This window comes from Marmota marmota, unplaced genomic scaffold (genome assembly GCF_001458135.2).
Source record: "Marmota marmota marmota unplaced genomic scaffold, marMar, whole genome shotgun sequence".
Lineage (NCBI taxonomy): Eukaryota > Metazoa > Chordata > Mammalia > Rodentia > Sciuridae > Marmota > Marmota marmota.
Window position 1 is genome coordinate 40,162,133 of NW_026000016.1, and position 18,823 is coordinate 40,180,955.

Genomic DNA, 18,823 nt, shown 5'->3' on the forward strand with positions numbered 1-18,823 from the left:
GGCTCCACTCTTGCCCCCATAGTCCTGTTGCACCCCAAGTGTTCCCCCACCTGCCTTTTCTTAAGAGTCACGGCCAACCATCATGCACATGCTCAAAGCCTTTTGTTCCCATTGTCCACAATGATTTTCCCTAGCAATGTTCAGTTCCAGCTGGGGAGCAAACAGTAATTTGTGAGCATAGCACTTCCTGTTTCTCTGGTGTTTCCAAAGAGGACAGAATCAATTGTTCTGACAAATGGCCCCATGTGTCCACCCTTTGTCAGAATTTCTGAAATCCAGCCAGAGCCTGGGGTTCCTGGCAGACAGGTGAGCCGGTGTCTACCCCACTTGGGACCAGGTGGTCCACAGCTGCGCACACCAATCAGCCTTTTTTCCAGCCTGGGCCTCTAATCCTAGTGAACAGGGGCAAGTGGGAGGTCGGGAGAGGCCTGGAAATTGGAAAAGCTGTGAGGGGCTCTGGTTCTGCTCCTTTCAACAGCTCAGGGATGAGGATGCTATAATTCTTCAGGAGACATAAGAAATACAAAAAAAAAATATTTTGAGCTTCTGCCTCTCTGAAGTCTTCAGCTGCACCATTCACAGTAACAGTTCAATAGGGTGGTGCCTGCTATCCAGGGCCATGTCACTCTCTCAGCCAATGCACATAGGGTTTCTTAGAGTCCGCATGGGGTGCCAGAGACCCCGGGAGAAGCTGAGCCTGGAATAACTCTCTCACTCTCAGAGGTTGCATGGACCCCCAGGTTCTCACCCCAGACCCCCACTACTGTTGCAGGAGAGAAGGGACAGAGGGGTGGGGAAGGAATGTCCGCTTACACATACTGTTTACTTTGGGCCTGGCTAGTGACTTCAGGCCTTATCATTGGGTCCTCAGACTGGGCTGGGCTGGGCAGGGCAGGTCTCAGTGTTGGGGAGAATTGTTTCCCCAATTCAACAGCCAGCTCACGGTCCCCTTAACACACTCTGTCCTCACTCTGTGTGAGAGAAGAAAGGAGAGGGTGAAGCAGACTCCAGTGGGGAGAGAGAGAAGCTGCTGGTTGGACCACAATGAAAACCCTCCTCCTGCTGCTGCTCGTGTTTCTCGACCTGGGACAGGCCCAAGGAGCCCTTCACAGGTGAGGCGGTGTCCCCGGCACTGAGTTCTACTGGCACAGCCCCTGCCTGCATCCCCAACCCCAGCCCAGCTCTGGGCTGCCCTGGGGGCGGACAGCTTATGGGAAATGTAGAGAAACTGAGGACCATGGGGATCCATGGGAAAGGTTTCCAGTGGCCACTTTGTGTGTGGCTTCTATCTCGAGTCCCTGCCAAATGAGCTCCAGAGGCACCTGCCCTTAGCCCTGGGGAAGTCCTCTGCCACCATAGAGCAGAAATTTGCCCTTGTGGTTTATTGCTCAAAACCCTCTAGTACCCACCCCCCCACCCCAGCAAGAGGCCAACCATTACTGCCACCCAGTTTTTCTGTCCCTTTAAATCAGCTTTGATGCAGCTCATGTTATGCTATGGGGGGTCCCACATCTCCCAGTTCCTAGATCTCAAAGAGCCTGTGTCCAGGAGGGAGAGCCTTTCCACTGCAAGATTCTGAGAGTCTCAGGGCAGAGATGAGGCTGCTTGGCTGGAGGCAGAGGAGGTGCTGATTCTGGCTGCACCCTAGCCTTGCTGGCTCTGCTCTTGTGTCAGTTCCTAGTTAACCTCTGAACAGAGGCAGGGGGGAGCCGGAGAGGGGAGGAGAGGGAGGTAGAACTGCGTCCTCTCCTCACATGGGGCTTCGTCTTCAGGGTGGCCCTCAAGAGGCACCAGTCCCTCCGGAAGAAGCTGCGGGCCCGGGGCCAGCTCTCTGAGTTCTGGAAATCCCAGAACTTGGACATGATCCAGTTCACCGAGTCCTGCACCAAGGACCAAGGCACCAACGAGCCCCTCATCAACTACTTGGATGTGAGGCATCTTGGGGATGGGGCCCGGGGAGAGGGGAGGAGGGCCATTTCAGCAGTGTTGAAGGTCACTATGGACTTCTTGGTTTGGGTGATTCATAAGGACTGGTCCCCTGGGTCTCTGTGGACTTTGTAGAAAGGCTGGAATGAGTAGAGCTCTCTGCAGGAGGGAAGAGATAAGGATGCAGGCATCCCAAATGGAAGGAGCCCACTTTTGCACTCGGCTGGGCAGCTTACTGACTATGCCCTTAGGCAAAGTACTTGACTTCTCCCAGCCGGTGCCCTGATCCCTAATGTGGAGCTGCTCCTGCCTCCCCTGCCTTGCTACAAAGTTAGGAATCCAGAAAATACAAGTAAAATCAAACAAAGTGCCTGGGGGCTGCAGGGTCCCACTTCTCCCAGTTCCTAGATCTCAGAGATCTTCCTCCTTCATGACCTTTCCTCTGCTTCTTTTATTTCCCAGCCATCCCATCTCCTAGGCTCGGTAAGCACCAGTCCATTGTACCCTATGCTCAGGCCGTAGACACTCTACCTTGGTCCCTTGGTGGCCTCTGCCCTCCACTCACGCCTCCTTCCCTCTCTCCCTCCTTGCAGGTCGAATACTTTGGCACTATCTCCATTGGCTCCCCACCACAGAACTTCACTGTCATCTTTGACACTGGCTCCTCCAATCTCTGGGTCCCCTCTGTGTACTGCACCAGCCCAGCCTGCAGTAAGTGGGGACAGGAGCCCTCGTGGGAGATGACTGGGGTCCAGTCCTGGGACGCCAGGTACTCTGGGGTTGGGGAACAAGGGGTTCCAGAAACTGGCTATCTCTGCCACACCGAGTTTCCCCTCCCCTTCTCTGGGTCTGCCTGGCACTGCTTACAGCTCAAACAGGGCTGGGTCAGGGAGAGAAAGAAAATGTGGTTACTATCTATGATAACAACTTCATACTGGTCAGAATTAGGAGGGAGAAACCTAGCCATTTAAAAGATAAAACTTCGATTTTATGACTCACTTCCCCTGGAACACCAAAAGAACATGGGAGAAAGTTCCATTTGACTGACTCTGCACCTTGGAAAAAAAAGGTCAGCAACTCCTGATGACTGTAGTTTCTAAGTACAAACAGTTCACCTACTTCGAGAAGATTTGGTGGCCCTTCTCCCCCCAGGTGGGGCTGTGGGTCACAATGGCATGGGTGTGTCCATCTGCCCAGAGGTAACTCAGCAGTTTCAGTGAAAACTGAAATAAGAAGACAGACATAAAGAAAAATGTCTTAGTCTGTGTGGGGCAAGTTCTAGAGAACCTCCTCTGTCACTGGAAACCCTGACCCAGGTTATCCCCAAGGTTGGGCAGGGTCGGGAGTACTTTGCTGGAATGGTGATTGTTTACCCCTGAGTTTCTTTTGAAGTCCAGGCTCTGCCCCACACCAACTGGCTGAGACTGCTGTTGGCGCCTGATAAATGGCACTTATCTAGGTGTGCCTCATGAGGTCATTGCGGGCAGTCAGGTTTGCCCAGGGACAACTATTTGCTCCCCAATTAAGCCACATCTCCTGGTAGGCTCACTAGGAAGGGCCATGGTCAGCTTTTCTGGGAGTGCCCGTTCTGTGTTGGGAGCTGAGGGAAGAGACAGCACATCTCTAGGGCAGGGATGAGGGCAGTGACTGTACCCTTGCTTTCCAGAGTCACACCCCGTGTTCCACCCTTCCCAGTCCAGCACATACAGTGAGCTGGGCACTTCTTTCTCCATTCAGTATGGGACCGGGAGCTTGTCTGGGATCATCGGAGCTGACCAAGTCACTGTGAGTACAATTCCTGTGTCTCCTCTCTTGGCCGGAAACTTGAGAGGGAACGTTGTTGGGAGGACTTGGGGGTGCAGTTTCAGGTCTGCTTCAGGAAGAGGTGGAAAGAGGGAGTGAGGCTGGATTTAGGGAAAAGGGGAAGCCTGGCAGGCAGGGGAGCAGCCCTCCCCACCAGAGATGGTGGGCAGTGTGTCAGTCTGCTCAGCACTCTGGGCTCTAGAGGGACATCAGGGAGCTCCCAAGGGAAACTGTGCCCAGAGCACAAAGACTGCTGGTAGGGCTGGACACCCGTCTGCAGAGGGTCTGAGGAGACAAGACCAGGCCTCCATCCTGAAAGGCAAAGGAATCCAAGCCACGGGATGCTGCGAGGGGTGGGAGGACTCAGTGAAATAAGTGGGCAAAGTCTGAGGTGGAGTCCAGCTGCGGAGACCAGGAAGAATCCAGATATCAAAATGAAGGGCCTAGGTCGCACAGGTTGCTCCTTCAACTCCCTCTGGCCAAGGATCGTAGGGCTCCCAAAACCGTGGGACTCAGAATGATGTGAGGACAGAGAACCAGCAGGGTCCTGGTCCTGCAGGGTTACTTTGTACAGGCTTATGGGCAGTGGTCTAGGCCTACGCCTTGGAAAATAAAGGTCACCAACTCCTGATGACTGTAGTTTCAGTTCTAAGAAACTATGTAAGTTCTTACTAGAGATAGTAAGAACTATCTAAGAGCAGCAGGGGCTAGCCTTCATGAACATCTGTTCTAAAAGCCAGATGCATGCCTATAATCCCAGTAGCTCAGGAGGCTGAGGCAAAAAGATCACAAGTTCGAAGCCAGCCTCAGCAACATAGCAAGGCCCTAAGCAACTTAGCAAGATCCTGTCTGAAAATAAAATATAAAAAGGCCTGAGGATGTGGCTCATTGGTTAAGTGTCCCTGGCTTTAATCCCTGATTTAAAAATAAAATCCCTTCTAAGTGGGTAGGGGTATATTATTAAGTGAAAAACAGAAGCAGAAAACACTTTATATGTCAAAATATGTACATGTAAAACACAGAGATAAAATAATACACTGTGTTTTCCATTGAAATTGGCAAGGAGAGGGGAATTCTAGTCCACAGCATGCACTCATGATCTGGCTCACCTGGTTGGTGCAGGCAGCAGCCAAGCCCACAGCAACTCCAGCCTGGGTTGCTTCCTCCTCCAGGGCTTCTTGCTCCAAGGGCAGGTGCATGTTCACCTTTGTGAAAGGGAGTGTCAGCTTTTGCTGCAGGACACCCCATCATCAGAGAGTTGGGACAGTGAGACAGCAATGTGGGTCTTAGTCCACCCTCATCCTTGAAGGTTCCAATTGACCCTATTTCCACTTGACATCTGTCTTCCCTTTCTGCTACCCAAACTGTAGACTTCAAGCTATAGCACTCAGACAGAAACAATGTTCTAAGGTATGCTGCTAACTGACATCTACAATTGCGTATAGTCAAATATCTAAATATACTCCATCTCATGTGTGTGCCTCTGTGTGTGTGTGTGTGTGTGTGTGTGTACCCACAGCATGTTAAAGTTTACATATATATAGCTAGCTAATGCAGTTCTTAAAGGGACAGCTATAATCTGAAATGCATGTATTAGAAAAGGTGAAAATTTAATGAATTAAGCTTCTGTTTCAAGTAAAAATAAACAAGAAAACTATCGAGAAGCAACAGCAAATCAAACCTAAAGAAAGCAAAAGGGAAGAAATAGTAAAGAGACCAACAGGATATCGATGAAATAGGAAAGTCAGATTACAGAGAAAATCAACAAAGCCAAGAATTAACTCTTTTCAAGGAGCAATAAAATTTTTTGCTGCAGGACACCCCCATCATCAAGGGACTAGGACAGTGAGAGAGCAATGTGGGACTTACCAATGTGGATCCTAGCACAATTAGTCAAGAAAAATGAAATAAAATATAACTTAGCAATATTAGAAATGAAAAAGAGGACATTAATAAAGATCCTGTGGACATTTAAAATAGAAGCTATCAATAATAGTTTTTTATTGATAAATTTTATACTTTAAAAAAATTGGCAGATACCTTGAGAAATATGGCATATCAAAACTGATATTTTCATGTCAGAAAATATGAATACATCAATATCTAGTTGAATATTCACTCTGTTATTCAAACTCTTTCCATGAAGAAAATTCCAGACTCAATTAGCCCCAATGGTACATTCTTCTAAATGTTTAAAAAGAAATGACTAGAAAAATCTTATGGGTTTTTAAACATTTTGAAAAACAAACATTCCCAAAGTTAATAAACACAGAAAAAAAAGGAAATAACATCAACCTTACCTATATTCTTCCAGAAAACCCATAATGAAGGAATACTTCATAAGTCATTTTATGAGAACAGAATAAGTTAATTGCAAAACTTGAAAAGGATAGTATAAGAATTAGAATTACAGACCAATTTTCTCCTGTGAATATAGATGCCAATGTCCTAAATACTAGCAAATAAAATCTTGAGATATATAAAGGGATAATATATCCCAACCAAAAATCATTTCTCCCTAAAATTAATCAACTAAGAGAATAAAAAAAGAAAAGTCGTATGATTTTCTCAACTGATAAAATTCAATATCTATTCATGACTTAAATAAAGAAACTCTTAGAAAACTAGAATATAAAGCAACTTCCTTAATCTGTTATAGAATATCTAACAAAGAAGCCCACAGCAAACTTTACACTTCATGGTGAATTGTTGAGAGACTTCTCCCTGAGATCATGAATGAGACAAGAATGCTCATTTTTACTATTTGATTACTATTTGATTCTTTTTAGTTCATTTTTACTGTCTGAATTCAACATTGTGCTGAAGATTCTAGCCAATGCAATAAGGCAAGAAAAAAGAAATCCAGGTAATTAAGACCAAAAAAAAGGAAGAAATAATCTTATCATTAACATATGACAAGATTCTATAAATAGAAAATCCAAAAATATCAACAGGTATAATGTTGGGATTAATAACTGAACTTTGTGAAGTTGCAGGAAATAAGGCCAACATACAAAAAATAATTTGTATTTCTATAAAGCAGGAAAAAAGCAACAAAATATGGTTTGTTAATGGCACTATTAATCCCATCAAAAAACATCAACTACCTTTGAAGTAAATTTAACAAATAATGTAGTCTAAAACTTTAAAACATTACTGAACGAAATTAAAAGATCTGCATAAATTGAAAGATAAACTATACCCACAGATTGAATGACTCAGTTTTATAAAGAAGTCTAAAGTTTTCAAATTTATCTATTTATCCAATGTTATCCCAATCAAAATAGCAGCAATTTTTATTAGAAATTAATAAGCTGATTCTAACATGTATATGAATATAATGTAATACACCAAGATAATTTTGATGAAGGAAAACAATGCCAAATATTATTATAAAATCATAGTAATTTAGTACTGGCACAGGATTAAGAAAATGGACAAATGCAACAGAATTTAAAATTCAGAAACTGAATTTCAGAATGCGGAGAAAATAATGGTATATTATTATATCATTAAATAGTGCTAGGTCACTCAGAGATTCATGTGTTAATAAGCCTTAGGTAGATTATAGATCTAAATATAAAACATAATACAATAAAACTTTTAGGAGAAAACATAGGAAAGTATTTTCATGACCTCAGGGTGGAATAATTCTCTGAAACAAGTTATAAAACTCACTAGTACTAAAGGAAAAAATTGACTTGACTGCATTGAAATTCATATCTTCTGTTACTCAACTTAAGATGTTATAACCCACTTGAATCAAAGTGTCGAATATGATATGTCAAGAAATTTGTAATGTTTTGAACAACCCACAATAAAAAATTAAAAAATAAAATAAATAAATTTAAAAAAGAGGGTAAAAGCACCACTCACAGTCTGGGAGAAGATTTTTGTAATTAACAAGAAAGGACTTGATTCTGGAATATATCAACAAGAAAATGACCATAGCTCACTTTATAAAAGGGGATATCCAAAGGTTCAATTTTATTAATTACCAGAAAATACAAATTAAAACCACAGTTAAACCCCCTGCACATCAACTAGAAAATTAAAATGGAAAAGACAGAAAATAACTAGTGTTAGTGAGGATATGGGGCAATTGGAATTCCCAAAATATTAGTAGTGGAAATATCAATAGGTACCATGATTATGAAAAACTCTTTTTCCTATTTACTCATGCATTACACTTGTATTCTCTGTAATCTAGCGATTTTATTCCCAGGTCTATATCCAACAGAAAAACATGCATGTATTTGCCAAAAGATGTATACAACCAGCACCATTAGTAATAGTCAAATACAGGAAACAACCCAAATATCCATCAGTGGTAGAATAGATAAATATGGTGATATGTTATACCATAGAATACTTATTATATCTGTACTTTATTTACTTCAATTAAATTTGCACAAAAGAAATTAAGTGAATGCAAAAAAAAAAAAAAATCTTAGCTGGGTGTGGTGATACACGACCGTAATCCTAGAAGTGGCTTGGGAGGATAGCAAGTTCAAAGCCAGCCTCAGCGATTTACCAAGGCCCCAAGCAACTCAGTGAGACTTTGTCTCTAAATAAAATACACACACAAAAAAAATGATGGGGATGTGGCTCAGTGGTTAAGCACCCCGGTCTCAATTTCCAGTACCCTCCCCTCAAAAAGTCTTTGTGCCCATTTTATCAAGGAAAGTTGAGAAGGGAAGTAGCATCAGGATACAGGGAGGATGCAGGGGTCCGAGACCCTTTGCCTGCCATCCCCTCTGCAGTTTTCCTACGGGCTTTCTCCCTGCAGGTGGGAGGACTGACCGTGATTGGACAGCAATTTGGAGAAAGTGTCAAAGAGCCCGGCCAGACCTTCGTGAATGCAGAGTTTGATGGAATCCTGGGTTTGGGATACCCTTCCTTGGCTGCTGGAGGCGTGACTCCAGTATTTGACAACATGATGGCCCAGAACCTAGTGGATCTGCCCATATTTTCTGTCTACATGAGCAGGTAAGGCCCATCCAGCCCACCAGTTAAGGCCAGTGACGACTACAGGAAGACAACATGGTGCCCCAGACTTAGTGGCCAAAAGAGCTGACTTGGATCCCTTGCTTGGCTTGTTGTCAGCTGTGTGATCTTGGGCAAAAACATTTAACCTCTCTGGATTCTGAAGAAATGGGGTTTACTTCATAAAGTAGCTGTGACAAGCGCTTTGTAAATTCTACAGCAATTATTGAATTTAAGGATCTCTGGAATTGACTTATTTTTTAGTCCATAAATACCAAGTTCCTATTACATGCTGGGCATAATGTTAGACACTGGGGCACAATAAAATAAAGGGGGAGGCAGGAACAAATTTATAAAGTAAACTGACAAGAAAAGAATTGCCTGCTAACAGATGAGCAAAACATTGTCTGTCCATAGCATGTAATATTATTCAGTATTAAAAAGGAAGGAAATCGTGACCCATGCTACAACATGGATTAAACTCAAGGACAGTATGCTAGGTGAAATAAACCAGTCACAGTAAGACAGATCCTATATGATTCCATTGGCATAGGGTACATAGAGCTGTCAAAAGCATAGAGACAGAAAGTATGACGGCGGTTGCCAGGGGCTGGAGGAGGAGGAAGGAGGATACATAGAGTCTCATTCTGCAGAATGAAAGAGTTCTGCAGGTTGGTTTGGCAACAATGTGAGAGTACTTGACTCTTTTGAATTGAGCACTCAAAAAAATGGTTAAGATGGGAAGTTTTATGCTATCTGCATATATTACCACAATTAAATAAAACTTTAGACATGGTAGCTGGGTATAGTGGCTTATGCCTGTAATTCCAGCGATTTGGGAAGCTGAGGCAGGAGGATTATAAATTTGAGGCCAGTCTTAGCAACTTAGTGAGGCCCTAAGCAACTTAGCTAGACCCTGTCTTAAAATAAAAAATAAAAAGGGCTGGTGATGTGGCTCAGTGGTAAAGCAACTCTGCGTTCAATCCTCAGTACCAAAAAACCCCCCCAAAACTTTAGGCATTATAGTTGAAGAGGTCCTGAGGCTTATGTGCCTCTGGGTACTCTTTCCAGGGGCTTGTGGGCGGTCATCTCATCCTCCCTACATGGAATGGAGATTTCTTACCCCTCTGACTCCTTCCTGGGTAGGCCTGGCTTGAGTTCACCCTGTTCCAGCATAAGCCCATTTTCCCTGTTTCCTCATCCCACATGAAAAGTTCTGAGCTCCCCCTCCCAGGTTGTGCTTTGTCCCCAGCATGGCTGCAGTCAGGACAGGCCTAGGAAGAACCGTAGGACAGGCAGGCTGTCTGGGTACCTGAGCTTTCCCCTGCAGGGCTTCCTGCTCCATCTGTCCCAGGAACAAGTGAGCAGTGAAGGGCAATAGCAAGGGCCCTGCAGTCAGACCAACCTGGATATAAATCCTACCACCTGCATGGCTTCCTCTCCCAGGGCCTCAGTTCCCTCATGGGGCCCTCCCTCAACAATTTGTCTTTCTCTCCATATAGTGATCCACAAGGTGGCTCAAGTAGTGAGCTGACGTTCGGAGGCTATGACAGCACTCATTTCTCTGGGAGCCTGAATTGGGTCCCGGTCACCAAGCAAGCCTACTGGCAGATTGCACTGGATAAGTGAGTATCCTCCATGAAGTGGCGGCCGCTTGGTGGTAGAACTCAAAACAGACACAACTCAAATTGAGTGACACTGCCGGTCAATAGGAGCGGAATCTGTGGTTTGAAGGTGTGGAGATGCTGAGCAAAGATACAGGAAGAGGAATTAGTGACCAGGGACAGAAGCAGCTTCATTCCTTGTATGTGGGGTGCACCTCTCATTCAACAGAAAGTCAATACCAACATGCAGCCTGCTGCCCTGTGTTGGTTCAACGTTAATTGACACACAAGGCAAGGACGGAGGGACATGGGGATGCAAAGACAGTCACACAAATAGCTACCACATAAAGTGGAAATGGTCAGGGCTGCCAAGGAGGAGCCACCAAAGAGGCCCAGCAAACAGGGCAAGACAGCTCCTCTCTGAAGATCTCTTAAGGGTTTCATGGAGGGAGTAGAGTTGAAACTGAATCTTAAAAACCAGTACAGTACATGGGTGTGGAGAAATGGGGAAATGCAACTAAATGCCTGCTGTGTACCTGGAGCCGTGCTAGACAGGAATTCAAAGAAGTATCATTCAAGTATCAGGTTCTGCATGGTACCAAAGAGTACAAAAGCCACAATACTCACCGTCTACTGAAGCCCTTTCAAACTGTGGGGATGTACCTACTGATGGGCCATGACATCATTGTCGGGGATCCTGACCTGCAGTTTTTAATGAAATGTAATACAACAGAAAATATCAGAGTGCCCTTGAATTGTATGTGTGTTACATCAAGAAGTAAGTATTGCCGGGCGCAATGGCACACGCCTATAATCCCAGTGGCTCGGGAGGCTGAGGCAGGAAGATCGTGAGTTCAAAGCCAGCCTCAGCAAAATTGAGGCACTAAGCAATTTTGTCTCTAAATAAAAAACACAAAATAGGGCTGGGGATGTGGCTCTAGTGCCCCTGAGTTTAATCCCCGGTACCCCCCACAAAAAAAGTCAGTGTATTTCTTACTATGGAACTCAGGCGAGAGAGAGACAGAGAGAGAGAGAGAGAGAGAGAGAGAGAGAGAGAGAGAGAGATGATTAAACACCCATGTGATGTGATGGGAGATTAAAATGGGCATCGTCAAGTGCTCTGGTACAATAAAGAGCCCTACAGGGAGCAGGAGGTGCTGGGGACCCGGGGAAGCAGGGCTGATGATGATCCCTTTGCCTTCAGAATCCTGGTGGGAGACACTGTGACATTCTGCTCTGAGGGCTGCCAGGCCATTGTGGACACAGGGACCTCCCTCATCACTGGCCCTTCCCACAAGATCAAGCAGCTGCAAGAGGCCATTGGGGCGGCGCCCATGGATGGAGAGGTGAGTGGGGTGGGGAGGGGAGAGGAGCAGGAGAGTCCAGCCTTTTCCTGGGAAATGGGCAGCCTCTGAGTGGGTCTCTGTGCTCTGTTTTAGTACACCGTGGAGTGTGCCAACCTCAGCGACATGCCAGATATCACTTTCATCATCAACGGCGTCTCCTACACCCTCAGCCCAACTGCCTACACGCTGCTGGTAAGCTCCATTTCCTTTTTCTGCAAGTCACAGGGCCTTGCCCACAAGCCTGCCACTTCCCCTTGTCAACAGTCGCCTGCACTTAGCTACATGTACCTCAAGCCCCCTCCCACATTGTCCTGTCCTGATGTGCCAGTCCCCCCCAACAGGGATCCAGCTTCTCTGATGGCAACTCCACTGGACTAGTTCTCATTTCCAGTTCTGCCATGAAATAACCACGAACCTTAGGCAAGCCATGTAAGGGGGTTTTCTGATATTGTCCCTTCGGATTTATCCATTGACAGTTTGAATCCCCTCGACCACCAAGTCTGACGAGAGCTATTATTATCCCATTGTATAAATGAGAATATTGAGACTCTTGAGGTTAAGTAAATGGTTCAGCATATGAGTTGCTTGGGGGAGGGGTACAGAATGAGGTTTATCTAACATTCAAATTCACATTCCTCAACAAGCAAGAAAATGTCTTTATTGCAGTAGATTCTCAAGTGTGGAGGGCAAGGTAGAAAGGAAATTCCTGGGCATTTTGAAAACCTAGAGTCCCTTCCACCACCACTGGTCTCGATTTCCAACATTGCAATTCTTTGGCAACTGTTTTAGTCAGCCTGTTCGCTGCTGTGATTAAAAGATCTGACCAGAACAATTGTAGAGGAAGAAAAGTTTATTTGAGGAATCACAGTTGCAGAGGTCTCAGTCCACAGAAGTCGACTCCATTCCTCTGGGCTCGAGATGAGGCAGAACAACATGAAGGACGAGCGTGGCAGAGGGATGCAGCTCACATGATGATCAGGAAGCAGAGAGAGAGAGCTCTCCACTTGCCAGATACAAATATACACCCCAAAGTCACACTCCCAATGCCTACCACCTCCAGCCACACCCTAGCTGCCTCAGTTACCATCCCGTTAATCCCTATCTGGGGATTAAGTCACTGATTGGGTTAAGACTCTCACAACCCAATCATTTCTCCTCCGAACCTTCCTGCATTGTTTTACACATGAGCTTTAGGTCGGCAGGGCGGGGGGGGCAAGGGTTGTACAGAACAGTGGAAGCCTCCCTGCTCTGTATCTAAAAAAGCTCACTCAAGTGATTCCTCCAAGAACACCAATAAGAAAATAGCAGTGGTTAGATTACACTTATAGTGTAATCTCTCTCCCTAAAAAAAATGAACTTGAGCTTTACCAGAAACTAAGGGAACCAGAATTTAAATCAGGGTCTTCTAGTGCCAAGGCTTTTGTTTTTTCTGGACATGCAATAAGGTTTCCGTTTTTCTAACTGTCAAACGATGGTGGTGTGAGGGTGCCCGGCAGACGAGCAGTTCTCAGAGTTGTAGAACATGGATGAATGAACTTGTGCAAACAAATACTTCACTGAGCAAACTGGGCTAGGATTATATGAAGTGGGAGGATGGATCCACCAGCGAAAATGGGGGCAGCGCTGCTCCCCTCTTCTCCTGTATGTCATTTACATACTTCATTGTGACCCCAGGACTTTGTGGATGGAATGAAGTTGTGCAGCAGTGGCTTTCAAGGACTCGACATCCAGCCTCCATCTGGGCCTCTCTGGATCCTGGGCGATGTCTTCATTCGGCAGTTTTACTCAGTTTTTGATCGTGGAAATAACCGCGTGGGGCTCGCCCCAGCAGTCCCTTGAGCAGGGCTCCGTGACTCTGCCTGTCTACCAGGCAACCCCCGGGCCTGTGAGGTTAGGGCATTCTCTACACCTGTCAGCAGGGCCTTTCCCACAGAAAACAGTTGTTCCCAGAGTTGCAACTTGAATTAGGACAAATGGAGCATGAGAGCACACACACGCATACACAGCCTCACTCACACTTTACACACACATACACCCCTAATCAACCACCATCGTGGCAGAAGAATTAAGTTGTGAGTCAATATTCTTTATTGCTTTTTTGTTGTTGTTGAATTTTTAACACAGAAATCTCCAAACACATACACAGCAGAGGTTGTGGTCCAGTAAGTCCCTACACACCCCAACCAACTTTACCAACACATCCACACACGGCCAGGACCCCTTCATCCATATCACCATCCACTTCTCTCTCTAGCTCCACAAACCTGGATTATTTTGAAACAAATTCCAAGAATCACATAATTTTATCCATAAATATTTCTATCATCCTTACACATCCAATTGTGATTCGGATATCTCTCATTGCCTCCTAAATGTGTGACCATTTTTACAGTTAGCTTGTTTGTATCAGCATTCAAACAAGATCCACAAATTGCATTCATTTGAAATGTCTCTTGAGTCTCTTTTCTTCTATAGAATTGACCATATTTGGAGTTTTGCTGGTGGAAATTCAAAGGTGTCATTTAACATGGGTCTATGAGCCCATCTTTTCTACAGAATGGTGCTTAGATCTAGAGGCCTGAGTTCACGGCAAAACACTTCATGGATGGGGCTGAGCGCTTCTTGTTGTATTCCATCAGGAGGCAGATACAGCTGTGTGCCTCTCTATTGGTGGTTTAAGACTGACACGTGGGATTGGAATTGTCAGCCTTCACCATCCATTGAAGTTTCCTTTAGCATCTCACCTGCAGGTTTTAGAGGCATTGATGATCATCTCTGAGACCCACTCTATCTATCATTAGGAACTTCTCTACTTCTATTTCTTTTTCTGCATTTGTTAGCTATAATTCTTCCATAATTGCAATCTTCCCTCCTCAACCACTAGCTCACCATGAGGTAGAAAAAAGATAAGTACCTGGGGCAGGGGTGTTTTCCTCATCTATTTACCAACTGTCAAAACAATAAGCTGGTGCGATAGCAAATGCCAATGGATTCTAAACATCTTTGGTGTGTTTCAATTTACTGAAGATATTTTTAGTTGCTCAAATCACCCCATATTGAGCCAGCAGGTGACCCTTCAAGTTAGTTCCTATGAATTTTTCTGGCCCATCATGCCCACTTCCAACTCCACAAGTGGCATTAACCATTGTCCCAAGAAGTCCTCGTTCCTTGCAGTATGCCCATATTTTTTTTGCTGTAATGAAAATATTTCATAGTATGTAGGGGATGGAGAGAAGAGAGAGAGCAAGCCCTTTTCACATTTGGGACCCCAGGGCCCATTCTGAGGAATCTACCACAGAGAATCCCGACCCGAGGCACATCCTTATTCTGGTAGTTTCTGTTGCCATGAGACATGACTTATTTTTCTCTTCCTCTCTTTAATTTTTGCTACTTTCAAAATAGAAGTGTCTGCAGTTTTGTTCTTACTATAAAATATGCACAAGTGCTCCATGATCCTACCCCTCAAGCGCTAGTATAAATTTGAAGATTTTTGTTGTAGTTGTTTTGTTTTACTTTGATTTTGAAAATCAAGTTGCCCAGAATGACCTTGAACTTGGGATCTTCTGTTATTACAGGCAACTTGCACCAGCTTGAAGTTGTTTTGTAACACTTTTATTTTTTCCTTGTACATGTAAACAGAAATGGCTATTGGTAAGAAAACTTTCTCTTTCAAAAAAAAAAAGAAGAAGAAGAAGCAATTCTCCACATATCCTTCCCTAAACTGCTTTTCTTTTAAAATAGATTCCCTGTCAGCACAGATATCTCATTCTTCTAACATCTCCATGGTGTCTATTTATTTATCCATCCAATCCCCTCTTAATGTCCATAAGGTCCATTTGGGGTTTAGTTCAATCCAGTACAATAAATATTAATTTTATGCCATGTTCAAAGGTAGGTAGTCTGAAACCTGTAACATAGCTGGCAGGCCCTGGCTGTCACTTATGGGCACCAGGAGGAGTCACAGAAAACACCCCAGGCTGAAGAACTGATAGTCAACCTGGATGCACATCTGTGCCCCACCCCCATCACTTGGTGACCTCAAGTGAGGACTTTGTGCCTCTAAGACACTTTGCAGAGCCTTTGGAAAGATCCAGTGAGCCCACCCGGGTGGAATCACTTGGCTCAGAATGTTCACTGCAGAGTAGGTCCCAGCCACACGTACCTACTTTTTAATTTTGTTTTACTTTTTTTTCCTGGCTGATTTTTTTCAAACTAAATTATTACATTTAGAGTTAATTAAAAATCAGCCTGATCCAAACTAGCTACCAAAGCATTATGGCAGAGCTGCTGACAACACAGGCTGTGCAGTCACACAGGCCTGGACTTGACTCCCAGCGCTAGTTGAGGGAACACCTCAGTTTGCTCGGTCGTTGGATGGGCCTGATAACAGGAAGCACTTTGTGGGATCATGGTGAAGAGTCATTGCCACCATCGAACTAGCTTCTGTGCCTGTATTCATCAGGGTACAGTCTCTCAGTCTCAGGGTGAATCCTAGAAAAGGCAGAAGGCTCTAGATAAAAAGACTTTTTGAGTGTTGCTTTGAGTCTGAATCAGGAAGCCTGAGGACAAAAGCAATGACATCATCACACATCTACTGAGTGTCCAAACCAGGTGGTGACTTCTGTCTTCACAATGACCCCACTGGCTTGGTCACCAAAAAAAAAAAAAACTTCTATGACTTGTTCTTTGTCCCTGTCCCCCCCCTTAGGCATTGCTTTTCACCAGAAATATTTCAAGAACATTCTAACGGGTGCTCTGATTCCAGCCTCACGTCCATGTCTACACACTAGGGCCTGATTGATCAATATTACTGAAGCCCAGCTCTAATCCCATCTTCCCCTGCTCCACACTTCCCAGTGGCTCCTCGCTAGGTGTCAAATGACATCCCAGCTGACAGGACTTGTGGGGCTCTCTAGAGCCTTGCCTCAGTTTGACCTCACTCCTCCATTCTGGGCCACCAGAGCCGAAGCACGCCTTCCCCATCTCCTCACTTGCACTTTGCCCCAGGAATCTTCTCTGCTTGCTAGAGATGCAGTCCATTCCCCAGAGTGGCCCCTTCTCCATGAGGGTTAAGATGTTAGGCTCAGAGCAGTGAAGAACCAGGCCACGCTGGGGAGGTGGTCGGCTGGGACTAGGTGGCTACCTGTGTGCTCTCTCTTCTGCCAACCACAGGCGCAGCATCTCACCCACCCGGGATCGCTTCCCTTTATGTGGAGCCTGCCTGCCTCCTCTGTACCTCGTGCACAGTGGCATGTGTGCTCATAGCTCTACATCCCTGCAGCTCCAGTTCCAATTCCTTCCCACCATAATGCCCTCTTTGGTTTCCCCAACTAGGATGAACTTCTTCTTCCTCAAAATCCTAAGATTTCTTTTCATTTCTTTTCTTTCTTTTTGGTACTGGGAATTAACCCAGAGGTGCTTACCCACTGAGCCACATCCCCAGGCCTTTTTATGTTTTTATTTAGAGCCAGAGTCTCCCTAAGTTGCTTAGGGTGTCACTAAGTTGCTGAGGCTGTCTTGAAGTCGTGATTCTCCTGCCTCAGCCTCTCAAGCCTCTGGGATTACAGGTGTGCACCACTACACCCAGCAGCTGTATTTCTTGTTTGCTCCATGTCTTATTTCCACTGATCAAAATGCAAATGTCCACTCTTACATCTCCCAAAGACTCTGACCTGCTCAGATCTCTGAGTGGATGCATGCAGCGGGAGGGAGGACAGGGTTCAGTGGTGCAGCCTCAGGCCTCCACCGCAGGGCAGAGGCTGGGCCTCATTCTCCACTGTAGCACATGTCAGGGGAAGGGAAGGGAAGCTGCTGACTTTTGATCCACAGGGTTGGAGGAAGCAGGAGTTAGAGGCTGATGTGGCTGGTGACTTGGTTTTCAAAGGTGTTGGGGACAGTTCTGCAAATGGGCCCTGAGTTTCAGTCCTATGCTCAGAGACTGTAAAAGACCAGGTGAGCACAGTTCACCTCCATACCCAAGCACCCTCAGCAGGGGCCCCACGGCAACTTTCTGTGCCACTGTACCTCTCTGGGTGCTCTCGTGCTCTCCCCACCCCCATCTCTCTGAAGGGCAACAATTTAAGAACAAATCAGCAGTCATCAATCAGTGGTTGTCGGGGGGTGGGTTGATGCTCCCTTTGCGGAGTAACCAAAGTAGAACATTCGGGATTAACAAGCTCTGGAATTCTTTCCATCTTCCACTGTATCCTGTCCAGAATTATGCTTCAGAGACATTATTACATCCTCCCTCCAGGCATGTTTGCTAATTGTTACAAAGAAATGATTTCAACTTTTGTTCCATCCCAAACTGCTGAGCAGAGCCTGAACCTGGCACAGTGAAAGGCCGAGCAGGGATTTGGGGATACTCACCCTTGAGAAAGGTTTAGGCTGTGGCCAGATTAGATACAGAAAGTGGTAATAAAGCAGCTTTAGGACTTCTAGGGGGCATAAGAAAGAACTTTTGACAGGGAGGATATTAAACAAAGGAACAGACCCACAGGAAGATGAAATCCTACCTCAGAAGGAATGTAGGGATGGATGAGGCATCAAATGTATTAGACATGTTGAGGGGATTCTCTTGAGATCTGCTGATCCACTTAAACCAGGCATGTCCAAACTCACTTCATCCCCCTTTCATCTGCCAGCCATAGTTACCCAAGGCACAATTCCAGGCAGCTCAAAGAGATGCCCAAATTAGTCTCACGCTAGCACCATTTGAAATTGCTCTAGTTTCCTAAGTACTTCAGGTTGGCTCATGCATGCTCACCCAAGAGGCCCCGGATCTGCCAGGGCTTGTCTCACATCTCACAAGCCTGGAGTGGTGTGGTATGTGCATGTGCATGTGGGCTGGGATATGTGTGGTGTGTGTACATATCGTGTGTTATAGTGGTACTATATGGATGGGGGAGGGTGTGGTGTATCTGCATGATATAGAGTATGTGTGTGAGTCTGTGGGTGGATGAGTGTGGTGTGAGGAGTGAGGATGTATGTAGTGTGCATATGTTGTGTGGGGGTGTACGATGGGGGGATTTCACGTGTATATGTGTGAATAGAGAGTGTGTGTGTATGAAATAGGGTATGCATATGGTGTGGGAGGAGGTGGAAGTGTATGTAGTATTGTGTGTGAAGGGTGTGTGTGTGTGTGAGGGGTATACGGTA

The 18,823-nt window shown here is 45.4% G+C and overlaps 1 protein-coding gene across 1 annotated transcript; it reads left to right on the forward strand.

Moving 5' to 3' along the window:
* Nucleotides 1-907: 907 nt before the first annotated feature.
* Nucleotides 908-14,112, forward strand: Ctse (cathepsin E). The gene is made up of 9 exons (XM_015483752.2): nt 908-1,112; nt 1,773-1,929; nt 2,520-2,637; nt 3,593-3,711; nt 8,519-8,718; nt 10,218-10,340; nt 11,524-11,665; nt 11,759-11,857; nt 13,340-14,112. Exons 1-9 carry the CDS (start codon nt 1,045-1,047, stop codon nt 13,502-13,504), a joined length of 1,191 nt encoding a protein of 396 aa, XP_015339238.1. The 5' UTR covers nt 908-1,044; the 3' UTR covers nt 13,505-14,112.
* The last annotated feature ends 4,711 nt before the right edge of the window (nt 14,113-18,823 follow it).